This window comes from Uranotaenia lowii, chromosome 3, assembly GCF_029784155.1.
Source record: "Uranotaenia lowii strain MFRU-FL chromosome 3, ASM2978415v1, whole genome shotgun sequence".
NCBI classification, from domain to species: domain Eukaryota; kingdom Metazoa; phylum Arthropoda; class Insecta; order Diptera; family Culicidae; genus Uranotaenia; species Uranotaenia lowii.
Genome location: NC_073693.1, coordinates 180,631,674 through 180,643,807, shown reverse-complemented (window position 1 = coordinate 180,643,807; position 12,134 = coordinate 180,631,674). Strand labels below are relative to the sequence as shown.

General features: G+C 37.4%; 1 protein-coding gene and 1 long non-coding RNA gene across 4 annotated transcripts in view; both read right to left on the bottom strand.

The window, feature by feature from the left end:
* Window positions 1-5,919: 5,919 nt before the first annotated feature.
* Window positions 5,920-6,519, bottom strand: LOC129758293 (uncharacterized). The gene is made up of 3 exons (XR_008739939.1): window positions 6,414-6,519; window positions 6,237-6,330; window positions 5,920-6,153 (listed from the first exon to the last, which is right to left on the bottom strand). It is a non-coding gene; the product is annotated as an uncharacterized LOC129758293 (long non-coding RNA).
* Window positions 6,520-7,906: 1,387 nt separating this feature from the next.
* The window catches only part of LOC129751211 (F-actin-uncapping protein LRRC16A), a 42,055-nt gene continuing 37,827 nt past the window's right edge, over window positions 7,907-12,134 (bottom strand). Inside the window, exons 11-20 of one of the 3 annotated variants that reach the window (XM_055746583.1) lie at window positions 11,371-11,623; window positions 11,132-11,307; window positions 10,905-11,064; window positions 10,777-10,848; window positions 10,638-10,658; window positions 10,307-10,550; window positions 9,487-10,248; window positions 9,237-9,296; window positions 8,869-9,158; window positions 7,907-8,784 (exon numbers count right to left, since the gene is read on the bottom strand). In XM_055746583.1, coding sequence (XP_055602558.1) covers window positions 8,695-8,784; window positions 8,869-9,158; window positions 9,237-9,296; window positions 9,487-10,248; window positions 10,307-10,550; window positions 10,638-10,658; window positions 10,777-10,848; window positions 10,905-11,064; window positions 11,132-11,307; window positions 11,371-11,623 — 2,128 coding nt within the window. In that variant the 3' untranslated portion in view covers window positions 7,907-8,694. The remainder of the gene's footprint in view (window positions 8,785-8,868; window positions 9,159-9,236; window positions 9,297-9,486; window positions 10,249-10,306; window positions 10,551-10,637; window positions 10,659-10,776; window positions 10,849-10,904; window positions 11,065-11,131; window positions 11,308-11,370; window positions 11,624-12,134) is intronic. The other 2 variants (XM_055746585.1, XM_055746584.1) reach the window with 2 other exon arrangements.

Sequence of the window (12,134 nt, the reverse complement as noted above, 5' to 3'; positions counted from 1 at the left end):
CTATGTGCAATTCTAGCTCTGCCGACGAATCATACAACACCAGCAACGGGCGTTGCACCATGCACTGTTTAATCTTCAGAAACGCTTCTTGCTGTGCGTTTCCCACTTAAATTCAGCTTCTTTTTTCAACAGACGAAATAACGGTTCAGCAATAATGCTATAAAAATCCGGATAATCTTAAAAACTGTTGCACTTCATGAACTGATTCAGGCACTGGAAAATCAGCCACTGCTTCAGTTTTTAATTCGCCAGGGCGAACTTCACCGACACTCACTTCAAAGCCCAAAAAATTCACTGTGTTTTTAAAGAACTGACTTTTTCTCAAATTCATCGTAAAACCTTCGACTTGAAGCACTTGGAGCAGATGTTTAAATTTCTGGAGAAGTTCTTCTTCATTTTTTCCCGGCACTATCAAGTCGTCGATGTAAGCCACCACAACCACATTCCGCTGCCTCAGCTTCTCCACTACTTTATTGATAGCTCTTTGAAACACTGCGCATCCGTTAGCCAGACCAAAGGCATCCGGAGGAAACGAAAGTGACCGCTTGATGTAGAAAATGCCGTGTTATTCTGGCATTCCGGATCGAGTGGGATCTGATAATAGCCGCTGTACAAACCGATGGTGATAAATAACGTTGCCTTTGATAATTTCTGCAAGCAGGTTTCGATGTCCGGCATCGGAAATTTATCCCTCACTGTTTTTGCGTTAAGCAAACGATAATCAATATCCATTCGAAACTGTTGGTTTTTCTTGGGAACTAAAACCACTTGGCTATTATACGGCGATTCTGTTCCGGCAATTATGCCAGCATCCAATAGTTCGTGAACAATCTCGTGCAGAACATTTTCTCGAGCGTATTCCAATTTTCGAGGCTTTACAAACACCGGCTCCAAATCGGGCTACGTTATTTTCATACTTGCCGATTTCGCGCAACCCATTTCTCTCATGTTCAATGCAAAACAACATCGATAATTTTGCATCAACAGTAGTAGTTGTTCGTTGCTACTTACTGTGCCGTCGCTGTTTATTTGTGCATCTGAGATCGGTTCCTTTTCAGCCTACACTGCAATCGCATACACGCGCGCAACATCCGTCATTGTGTCATCAACGGAATGTGTTGGTGATCGTGAAACTTCTTCCAACTCAAATCTCACGTCTCCTGTACGTTTCACCATCACGAGTCGATCACGATCAATAAAATCCTCTCCCAGAATATCTTGCACCCAGGTTGGGACCACTTGCAATTCAACTGGCAATGTTATGCCATCCACACTCACATTGGCACAAATTTTGCTCGTCACTTTAATTTCTTTTTTTGCCGAATCCACTTAGAACTTTATGGCTTGGTAGCAGCTCTCCAAAATTTCGAGCAAACTTTTCCTGGATCGTCGAAATTTTGCCGCCAGTGTCGATCAGCGCCTTAAGTGTTGTTCCGGAAATTGTAACATTTTTGACGAAAGCACTTTTCTGGTCAACAATACGCATTGATCGGGTTTGGTGTTCGTGCGATTGTTTTTTTTTCTGTTTCGCACCTTTACACTCACTTTTCATGTGACCGATCTCTTTACAGCCATGGCATTTCACTGTGGGACACATTCTCACTGAATGTCAAATCTCACGGCAATTATAACATCGGGTCTTCGCCGACTCACCGCGTGCCTGCTTACCACTATTGCTAGGGGCACTCATCTCCGGAGCTTTCGGCATATAATGCGATGACGTTCCGACAGATTCAATGCTGTCAATCCTGCGCAACTCTTCCAACAACTGAGCGGCTGTAGTAACTTTACACATACTCAGGCGCGATCGTTTTATATAATTGCGAATACCACTTGAAATGTACATAACGATCGTCTCTTCATGGAAGCCACACTTCCGGCCCATCGTTAGCATTTCGTACACCCAAAATTCAGCCTCTGTGCCAATGGCGTGTAGTCAATTACATAGCATCATTGGTACAAGAAGATAACGCGACCGGTGCTGATTCGATTTGCTCCCACTGGCATTAATCTCCCAAGTTAACCGAATTGCGTATGTCTGAAAGAAACAAAATAAAAACGTTTGCACGTCCCTCCCTATCGCATCACAAGACGAAGAAGGATGGAAATAAATACCGGCCAACACCAGGCAGCCAGCGAACCGAGCACTGTGCCTGTGAATGTAGCAAAAGCAACAACAAAAATATCCTTCTAATTCAATCCACCGGCACCGGCAAACCCGGAAAACCACGGCCAAGCTGTGCGTGTGTATGCAGTAAAAGCAACAAAAAAACATTGCTTCAATTCAATCCACCGGCAAACAACCACGGCTAAGCTGTGCGTGTGTATGTAGCAAAAGCAACAACAAAAACATTCCTTCAATTCACCGGCAAACAATCACCGGCCAAGCTGCCCGGCTTTAGCAGCTGTGTATATGTAGCGTGTGTATGTAATAGCAGGCAGTAAGCAAACACAGTTATCATTCAATGGGTTTCCCGTTTCCTTCACTCCCGTTCCCTTTCCCGTTTCCATCAAAAGACAAAGGAATGCATTGAAAGGAGGCCAAACGCCGGGAAGCCGCCGTTGTGCGTTTTTTTGTGATTGATCGGTGACAGAAAGCCTATGACAAATATCCCTCGTCCTGCATGAAGCTCGAATAGTACACTGGTTAAGATGTCGGACTGGTAAGACGATTTGAATGGTGATTTGAGTTCGAATCTCCCCACGGCGCAGTGGTTATTATTTTTATTTTCTTGTTTCTGGGATGGATTATCCAATAGGGACGAAATCCCATAAAATGTTTTTCTTGTTTCGCTTGAATGTAGTGGTCATGCATAATTTTGGTTGGAAGCCGAGTCCTTATGCCAGTTACGGTTTTTCAAACATACCGTCTTCGGCACAGTGCACATTTCAGAGCATTATCGGCACAGAGATTTGCTAAAAAGGCATTGGATTTCTGTTACCTCTTCTATGGGTGTACAATAGAAAATTTCCAACCAAGAAACGTACGACACGCATTCAGCTTTCATATGCATAAGACAAATATTTTTTTTGGACGTGTAACATATGCACCACAGCAGTTTTCCTGAGGCATGTTTTTTCGGATTTTTTTCTTTCATGCTGAATAACGAGAAAACTAGAAGCTTTAGCTATACATATATTGTTCTAAACATATTTTACTGACATTACAAGGTTTCTATTGATATAAGTTTTATATGAAATTCATAAAAATTCAAACGACTTAGATAGATTTTACTTTTGTAGTGTCAAATTGACACTCTAAGTCGGAAAAGGGAGTTTTTTTGTCCAGGCTTCCAGGGTTCGTCCATAAAAAGTAAAGATACAATATTAAAGAACTTTTGAATTCATTGAGGGTCCCCGAAGAAATTTTTGTATTTTGAAGCTTCTGAAAAAAGTTACAAGTTACAAGCCTTCAAACTTGCAAAAGTGTCAAAATGACACTCTGATGCGGATGAGGGTTAAAAATGTTCTTCACTGATGGTTCTAGAATCGACAACGCGACTGGCTTCGCAGTGTATAATGCAATGAGGGCTTTGAAGCTTCGTTCAAGCTTCGAGAGCTATGTTCCGTTTACACTGCTGAGCTAGCCGCTATTTACTGCACCTTGGAACACATTCGCACACTGCCCGTAGGGCCTTAGGCCACTATTTCATCTACTCGGATAGTCTCAGCTCCGTTGAGGCGATCCGATTGATGAAACTGATGAAGCGCTCTTACCATTTCTTGCTGGAAATTTCAGGGATATTGGGCGTTCTGATCGAAAATTCGTATAGGATTACCTTACGAGACGCGCACTCGTTTCGTATTAATCTCGCTGCAACCAATGTTTGCGTTTGTGGGGATGGCTACCACGACATCAATCATGTTGTATGGACGTGTGAAAGGTATGGTCAAACGAGGGCTTGGCTACTGGATACCCTTAGGGCCCGAGATAGATTACCTGGTGTTCCAATTCGAGACATTCTGGAAAACATAGATTTTGGATATTTGTTCCCAATTTACAAATATCTCAAACTGTCTGACTAGGTCGTTTAGTCCGCTTACCCACGAAAACTCTTCCCTTGTGTGTTCTTCATTGAATGTCTGTTTTGTTTATTTATTAGTACCACCTCTCATCCAACGGGTTCGACACATTTATGAAGAAGGCTGGCCAGAAGATCGGAAACCGATACCAAACCGTTGCTACCGAAACCACAGCTACAGAAGGCCACCACCGGACCCTAATGGAAAACTGATAATAAGAAGAATAACCCCTATAAACCCCTTCCTTGTCCCTTGTTTAAAGTTTTTTTTCTGTTCAGGCGCCGCGACTATTAAATACGGCCCCCTTCCCTACTAACTAGTGAAACGAATACCCTCGGCACATTAAAACTTTGTAAAAGTTGAAGGCCTTTAATAAACTAGTTGTATGTATGTATGTATGAAAACCCACCAGTGGCTGATAGGTCTTTCGACCCGAGGCGGTACGGGAAGTCTCGATCGCACATTCAAATATTGTTCATGCTTAACCCATCAACAATAATTGCAGCACTACCAAGGGGTCCGTTACCACTGGCTTGGGACAGGTTTGACTCATCTCTCTTTCTTCAAACTGTTCGAAACAAATAAAGAATCCTGAAAAGGTACCTGAGTAACCTACTCATGATTCCAAATTTGCCGAGATACTCCGGCTGGCTTGAACCCACAATCCATTGTATATCAGTCGTCCGATCGTTTGATGTCCTGTCCAATCCCCCCACTAAACCCCATTATAGAGTTAAGCTATTTTAATACATAGATAATCAAAAACAAAAAATGCATATTTTTATTCATGTTTAACATCTTACCTTGTTACCATTCACAAATAGCAATACGGAAACAAAAACTAAAAAAAATATTTATATAATTCCTCTTTAAAGGATTCAAAATCTGTTCATTTAGATAAAAAAAAATATTACCACAACTTGCAATTGAAATGTATAGATAATATTTAAATGATGAAAACAATTATCACTTATGCATGCACGAGAATATTTAAGGCATCTCAGTAATCTTCACCTTGAAAATTTGTAAACAAATTAGTTCAAAAATATCAACAATACATATTGGCGATTTGCAGCAAAACTTTTTGACATGCAGCGCCAACTGATTTTCACTTTTGGTACTAAAAAAAGGGTGATGATAGCTGTTTTTTTAACACGGCAGTGAATATAAGTTGTTTTCAAAATAGAAGTTTTTTGAAAACAGCTGAATTTCATAAAATTAAAATGACATGAACTTGTAAGAAAATCTGCAATTAACTTATTTAAATGCTTTTTGCATGAGCAAATAAAGTTTTTCATGGTTATTCTTACAAAATTCATCTTTATTTTTTTTTTGGATTGAATTATGTAGATGCTGTTACGATAGCTAACGGTTTTGTAGATTGTGTTAGACTGCGTTAGATGTTCGGTCAATTTAAGATAGATCTACTATTTATAATTTGAGAGAAAATTTCAAAAAATCACTACTCTGATGTGATGTTATTAAAATGAAACTTTTTCTCTAGCTATGTTTAAATTTACTTTTGCTGAATCCAAAGCACTGGAGAGAAAACCGCCATTTAAAAAAAGTTATTTCCATATCCAGCGTTTCCGCTTAAGCTTAGATAAATGAAGCATCATTTCCGTGAAAGGCTTTTTATTTTCTGTAACTACGATTGTCCAACTGATGTTCTTGTATCGGCAAGCTTTATAAGTTCAATCATTTTAAATCCAGTAATTTTTTTTAAAATTTATGATTGAAAAAGTTATTATTCTGATTTTTTTTATATAATTTCTTCTTGAGGAACACCTGGTTTTTGTTATAATTTTCTTTTTTGGATTTGGTGCTAGGGGCTATAGAATTTGTCTAATTTTGGTATGCATTCAGGATTTCTAAATCTTTATTATTCATGGCTTAGCAGGAAGTTTCTTCCATAAAAAATCGCATCTAATTTTGACTACATAATTGATTGCCTTGGTTCATGAATCTGTTTTCGATCTGTGGTACATCATGGTATGCAAATGATAATTTTAAACACTTTCTCCATTTCACCAAATGATTAAGGTTTTGGGGAAGCAACCAGATACACGCTTTTTTATGGATTGTTTTATATTTTTTTCCAGGTATATTTCTTCAAGACTCGGTACGGATCTAAAAATAATTCAGAAACATATTAATTTTGTTTTTAAAACTGATCAATGTTGAAGATTATCATTTTAAGGGTGGTTTATTACCAGTTCTAAGAAAATCCTTTGTGATCTCAATTGGATAGATTCCGGGCAGGCTTTCCACGCTGTTGCACAGTGGCACTGCAGAGTTTTTCGTCATCTGTAAATTAACGTATATAAGTTAAAACAGTATAGTTAAAACGGTAAAAAGTATACACGATTACGTAGTTTACTTTTTCTTACCTTATTCAACAGTTCAATCTCGAATAATTTACCTCTGAACGCCGAAATTCTACAATTTTTCTCTTTGTTTTGAAAAAATACTATGTAGCTTGACGTTTCTATCCATAATATCACCCTTTTGATCGCAGGGCCCTCTGAGAGTCGTTTCGAGCTGCAAATCGCCAATCAAGTTCAAGCAAAATGAAATATTTCAAATGAAAATTTAAGGCATTTGTCAATAATTATTATTATATATTTAATTTGTCAATAATGATAACTAGATTTTGAACTTGAATTTCCAAACGGTACGGAAAAGCAAATCTCCATGCTGAATAACTACTCAAAGCAATTATTGCGCATCCTAAAACTTTTTTAATATATCGATTTCCCTTTTCAAGAATTAACTAAAAAGTAAAGGATACTTAGCTTCGGCTTTCGTCATTTTTTCAATTTTGACTAAGAGGACTGTTCAGACTCGTCCGCAGACATTTGTGGGCCACACCCGACCTTGGGAACAACACTACCCCCCACTAGGCTTGCTCACTCGCACCAGGAAGTTTCGGGAAGAACAGCATCGGTATTCAAGGGCCTAACAGGTTGATCCATCTTCGCAATAATTGGAAACTGCCCCGTGTAACTATTCTTCTAATTTATTGAAAAACATGAAAACACAAACATTTTTCCAACCACGATTTTAACACACGCGGAAAAAAAGGCCTTTAATAAACTAGTTGTAAATTTAAAAAAAAAATGTCAAACCCGTTTATTGAGTTCAAGATGTTTTGTCGTTTAGAAACAAGTTTTGCTTTGTGCCCAATATGTGAGAATCGGAACAGAATGGTAAGTGTTTTCTTAGATATCATTTAGTTGTGCTGGTTCTCGTCATAATACTTTGCCTTTGTTTCAGATCGGCCTACAGAGCTTCGAGGTGTTTTCCACGTCATCCTCCAGATCATTCCGGAAAAGCAGGGCTTGACCGGATTCGTCGAACGAAGAAGGGAGTGAATGTGTTAATGCAATGCAGGTGGATTAAGCGGCTATGTTGGCTCGGAAGAACGTAAATCCCAATTGTCACGAGTCTGGCGATGAAAGGATTTGCCTCAACAATATTTTGTTTAAACACGGTGATACATTTCAAGATAAGTCCCTTTTTATCTCAAATAAATATCAATTTTTTGAATGAATTTTGTTTTTTATTTTACTGAAGAAACCATTCAAACCAACTAGCATTTACCTTTTAAATCAGTGAATGGGGAAACGGTATTATTTACTTTTTCGCTGAGTGAATAAAAAAAGGTAAAATTTACCGAGAAAGATGGGTGGGAAAAAATCACCTCGCTTCTCGGTAAATTTGACCTTTTTTTTTTTATTTTCCATGTATGTACCGTTAGCATTTCAACCGTCAACACGCTTGATTGTTGGGAGTATTCAGAGAAATTCAAATTGGACTGTTTTTGCTAAAATAAAGGTTGGTAATTTTATTTCTCGGAAGTTTTCGGCAAAATAAATAAACAATTATTTTTTAGCTAATCGCATCCAAAACTTGACTCTTATTACACTATTTGAATACATAAACAAAAATGTTTAACAGCGGAATGGAATTGAAATAAAATCCTAGCACCTAGCATATTTTTTGTCAAATGAAATACCAGAAAAAAACTGTTTCTTATAATTCGAAGCTGATGATTTGGTTCAGTAGGAAAAATAATAATATTAATTAATCATAACGTTGACTGAATACTTTCTGTAATTATGCATATATTTTGAAAACGTCCTTTCATCTCCAAATCCATATTTTCAAAAGACTGTGATCGATTTCGTTTTTCTTTCTTTCCTTCTCATTGCTGCTATTAAAGTAGAATTGGATTTGATACAAATAAAATTATATTGCATTTGGCACCATTGTTCATTTTTATCTTCTCAGTGTATTCTCGGTAAGCGCAGCGCTAAATTTGCTAGAGCAGTGGTGCTAAAATTTGACTTATATAGCCTCATAATACATGAGGAAGTCCAATTACAAACGGTAAAATAACATACTTCAGACTTGTTTTTTTTCTCTTGGAAATGGTAGTCACGATTAAATGTATATTTAAAAAAAAATCTTCCGTTTTCGGTACTTCATTACCGCAGTCTATTGAATTTGTGTTTCAAAACAGGACTTGTATATTTTTATTTTGTCTGTGGTTTTAGTGCACGAATACTTTTTTGATTAGAATTACTTTTATGACTGTCAAACGTGTAGCTATTTTACATACGAAGCTAATTGAACAAGTATATTGTTATGAACGTTCACCAACTAAAACTATACGTCTATTGAATCATCTTTAAAAAAATTTGACTCTCGATACGTTGGTTTCCTAGACGATTTTTGAAGACCTTCAACTAGTGTCTCCTGAAAAAAAAGAAACACATCAGAGGTTATTACTGCTAAATGCTAAATAGAAATAGCAAACGTAGAATAATAATACAAAACTACCTCAAAACGAGCTGTGATACTAGTGCCAGCAATACGTTTCACATGACCAGCTTTATTGTCACAATTGTCGTTTGTTATAGGCTCTTCAATTGTTCCACGTAGGTCTGGCACACTTGTCATGCTTCTAGTTTTAGCAATTACATCACTAGAACTTCTTACACTAGCGCTAGGATTCATGTGGTTATTATCACGATCTTTTGCAGGATGGGTGCTACCAAAACTATTTTTTCGTATCACCGTTCTTGGACCAGGCAAAGGTGGCCTTTCAACAGAAAATTGTTCTTGATTTTCTTTGATTAAATAATTAAAACGAAAAAAAATAAATAGAAACATTCATATCATGCAATATTTTAAAGAAACATGCTCACCACCAATTTTATTCAGATTTGCTGCTATGTCTCTGACAGATTTTTTTTCAATAACAGCACCTAGAAAGACAAGATAAATTTTAAACAACATGTAGCAAAAATCATTCAAAAGCAATATAATTGGCCACTCTTTTTAACCATCACCCTCCCCAAATCGACACTTCCAGAGGTGGAACGGGGAAAGGTTTAGGCTTATTTGACACCGCATGTATGCAAGTGAAAGAAGTTTAAAAAGAAACATTGTTTTTACCTGGAGTTATACCCACAATGCTACCACCGCTTATAGCACCAGGAGTGATACCAACAATCGATCCCCCAGGCGTTTGACCTGATATCAGCACGACATCTACATCGTTATCTATCATTTCAGGTGTCGTTGTCGTTGAATCGTTTCCTCCGAATTCGTTTTTCGACTCATGACCCAAAACAGACCAAGGTCTAGGCTTGGCCGATATTACTGGAGTTTTTGCTATTCCATTATTTTTCTGTAGGTCAGCGTTGTGACTTTTAACCGACTCGTTATTTGGAGATTTATCTTTGGAAGCAGTGTCGGTACTGGTAATTAAAACATGCTCTGATGGTTTTGCAATGGAGTTCCTAAACTTGTCAGGTTCTGTGGTGTTTTTAACTAAGGGCGATTTTCTGTTTATGAGCGGCGAAACTTTCTCTAAGTTGTCCGAGGACCTTGACCTTGACGACCAATTCACATTTCTCATTAACGGAGAAGCCCTTTCTAGTTTAATAACCCTTCGTTCCTCTAAAATAGGAGTGGTTTCCCCAGAGGTAACATTACTAAATCGACCACCATCATCCCGACTAAGAGTCGGGCTATCAACGAATGAGAGCGAACTACATTCCTCAGAAGTCGGAGATACAAGTGGTGTAAGTGTTGACGGTGTAGCAGAACCTGGCCTGAAGAATGCTTCTATGCCATCCCCAACATTAATGTTTGAAGGTTCAGCATTGATAACAGGTTTTTTAGGGGCCCTTGTTTTTGCACGTTTGGGTCGACCTTAAAATGGAAGAATACTGTACAATATAGGTTTATATGATCTATGGAGTCTACTTACTCTTAACCAGATGTTGAAGCGTTAAAGATTGACTAGGAAGCTCAGTGATCGAATCACAATTTTCGTCTTCTTTTTGATCGGCAGATTCTTTTTGGGAAATACTGTAACTACGATCCGGGGATGACGGGTCTATCATATCAGGAATGTGAGTAAGGCTGAGATTTTCAATACCCAGACCAACAACTGATTGAGGTCGTACCTTCCGTGCTATAGAACGCCGTTTTATTTGAAGTTGTGGTGTAGCCTAAATAAACATTTGGTTTTATAATTGCTCTATACGAAGAAAGGGTTTTTCGAAATTACAATGGGAAATTATGTAAAATATACTCACAAGGTTCAAATATTCCAATTTCTAGCGGTGTTTGCATGTTGAATAAATATGATCGAATATGTATAGATGATTTAAATGTAGATGAATGCTTAAAATAATATGGATGGATATAAATTCCAGCAATTAAACTTATACTTACAGTTGGGGAATTTAGTCCCATTTTGGGAAGATCTAGACCACGAGTTCCAAAATGAACAAGACTATCAGATCCCTAAAATAGCATGTATTCAAAAAACGTTTTCAAAAATTGAAATAATTAAAACATACTTGACTAGAACGACTTCTTGTGTCTGGCGTTTGTGGGTCATCTGCTAAACTATGAGGAGAGTCCATAGTATTTGTTCCACGTTTATACCGCGTTAATGCATCTAACACTTCATCTGTTACACGATCAGAAATCAAACTCGCCATTGCTTGTTCAACTTCACTGTAAAATCGTACAATAAACATGTCGAAAAAAAAAAAACAAAAAGAAACAAATATTTATTAATTACCTTATTCGATTCATTATTTCCCCTCCTGCACTATTCACTAAACAATTTTGCAGAAATTCTTCCGAAATGACCAATCTCTCTTCACATCCCTTTCGCAACTCTAATAATATTGTTTGGTTACCAAGAGTTTTGGGACATTGTTCGATTCCAGTCTGTAGCATTGTTTCCATTGTTTCCTTGATACAATAATCATAAAATAAGTTCATTTGCTAAATTTAGAGCCGTGCTCTATTATTTACCTCTAAATATTTTGTAACTGTGAAGTTCAGCTCAGATTTCATTTTGTTCAAACGCACTTCGATTGGATGGGGATCGCATCTAACTGATTCTTGCAACTTGGGCAGTAATTGTTTACAATTTTCGGCATCTTCTAATAAACGTATTAGGCTTCCTTCAAGTGAACCTTGACGCATTGACATGGTTTCCTGTGTTTCGGCTACTAACTTATCCAAGATCTGATGCGTCGATGACAGTAGATATCCATGTTGCAACCTATCAAATGTATTGTTATAAGAACACAGATAACACGAAATAAAGGGTGGAACGACCAAAAAATGCTTAACTTGAACAAAGTATTAACCCCATAATCGAATACTTTGAGGCTGAATAAGATAATTAAAATCCCAGGAAAAAATATTGAATAACTACTTGAAAAATAACTGGAACCCTTATTTCTGTTTCCACATATGTGTAGATCAACTTTGCACACATACCAAAAAAAAAAATATACAAATCGAGCTTTTTCTGATTATGATCACGGAGAAATGATTATGTTTAAAGCTGTACCGAATAGTGGTATTCGGCGAACGGCCGACATTTGACATTTTTTGAACTTCAAATGACTGTAACTCCATTAAAAATTGTTTTTTCGCAAATTTTTCTTCATGACTATTTTTATTTTCAAAATGCACGTATTTTTTCATAAAATTTTTTTTAAAAGTTTGTAGGTATCGAAATAGAGTATGCGGTATACCTATTTATACCGCCGGGGGTCAAATGACCC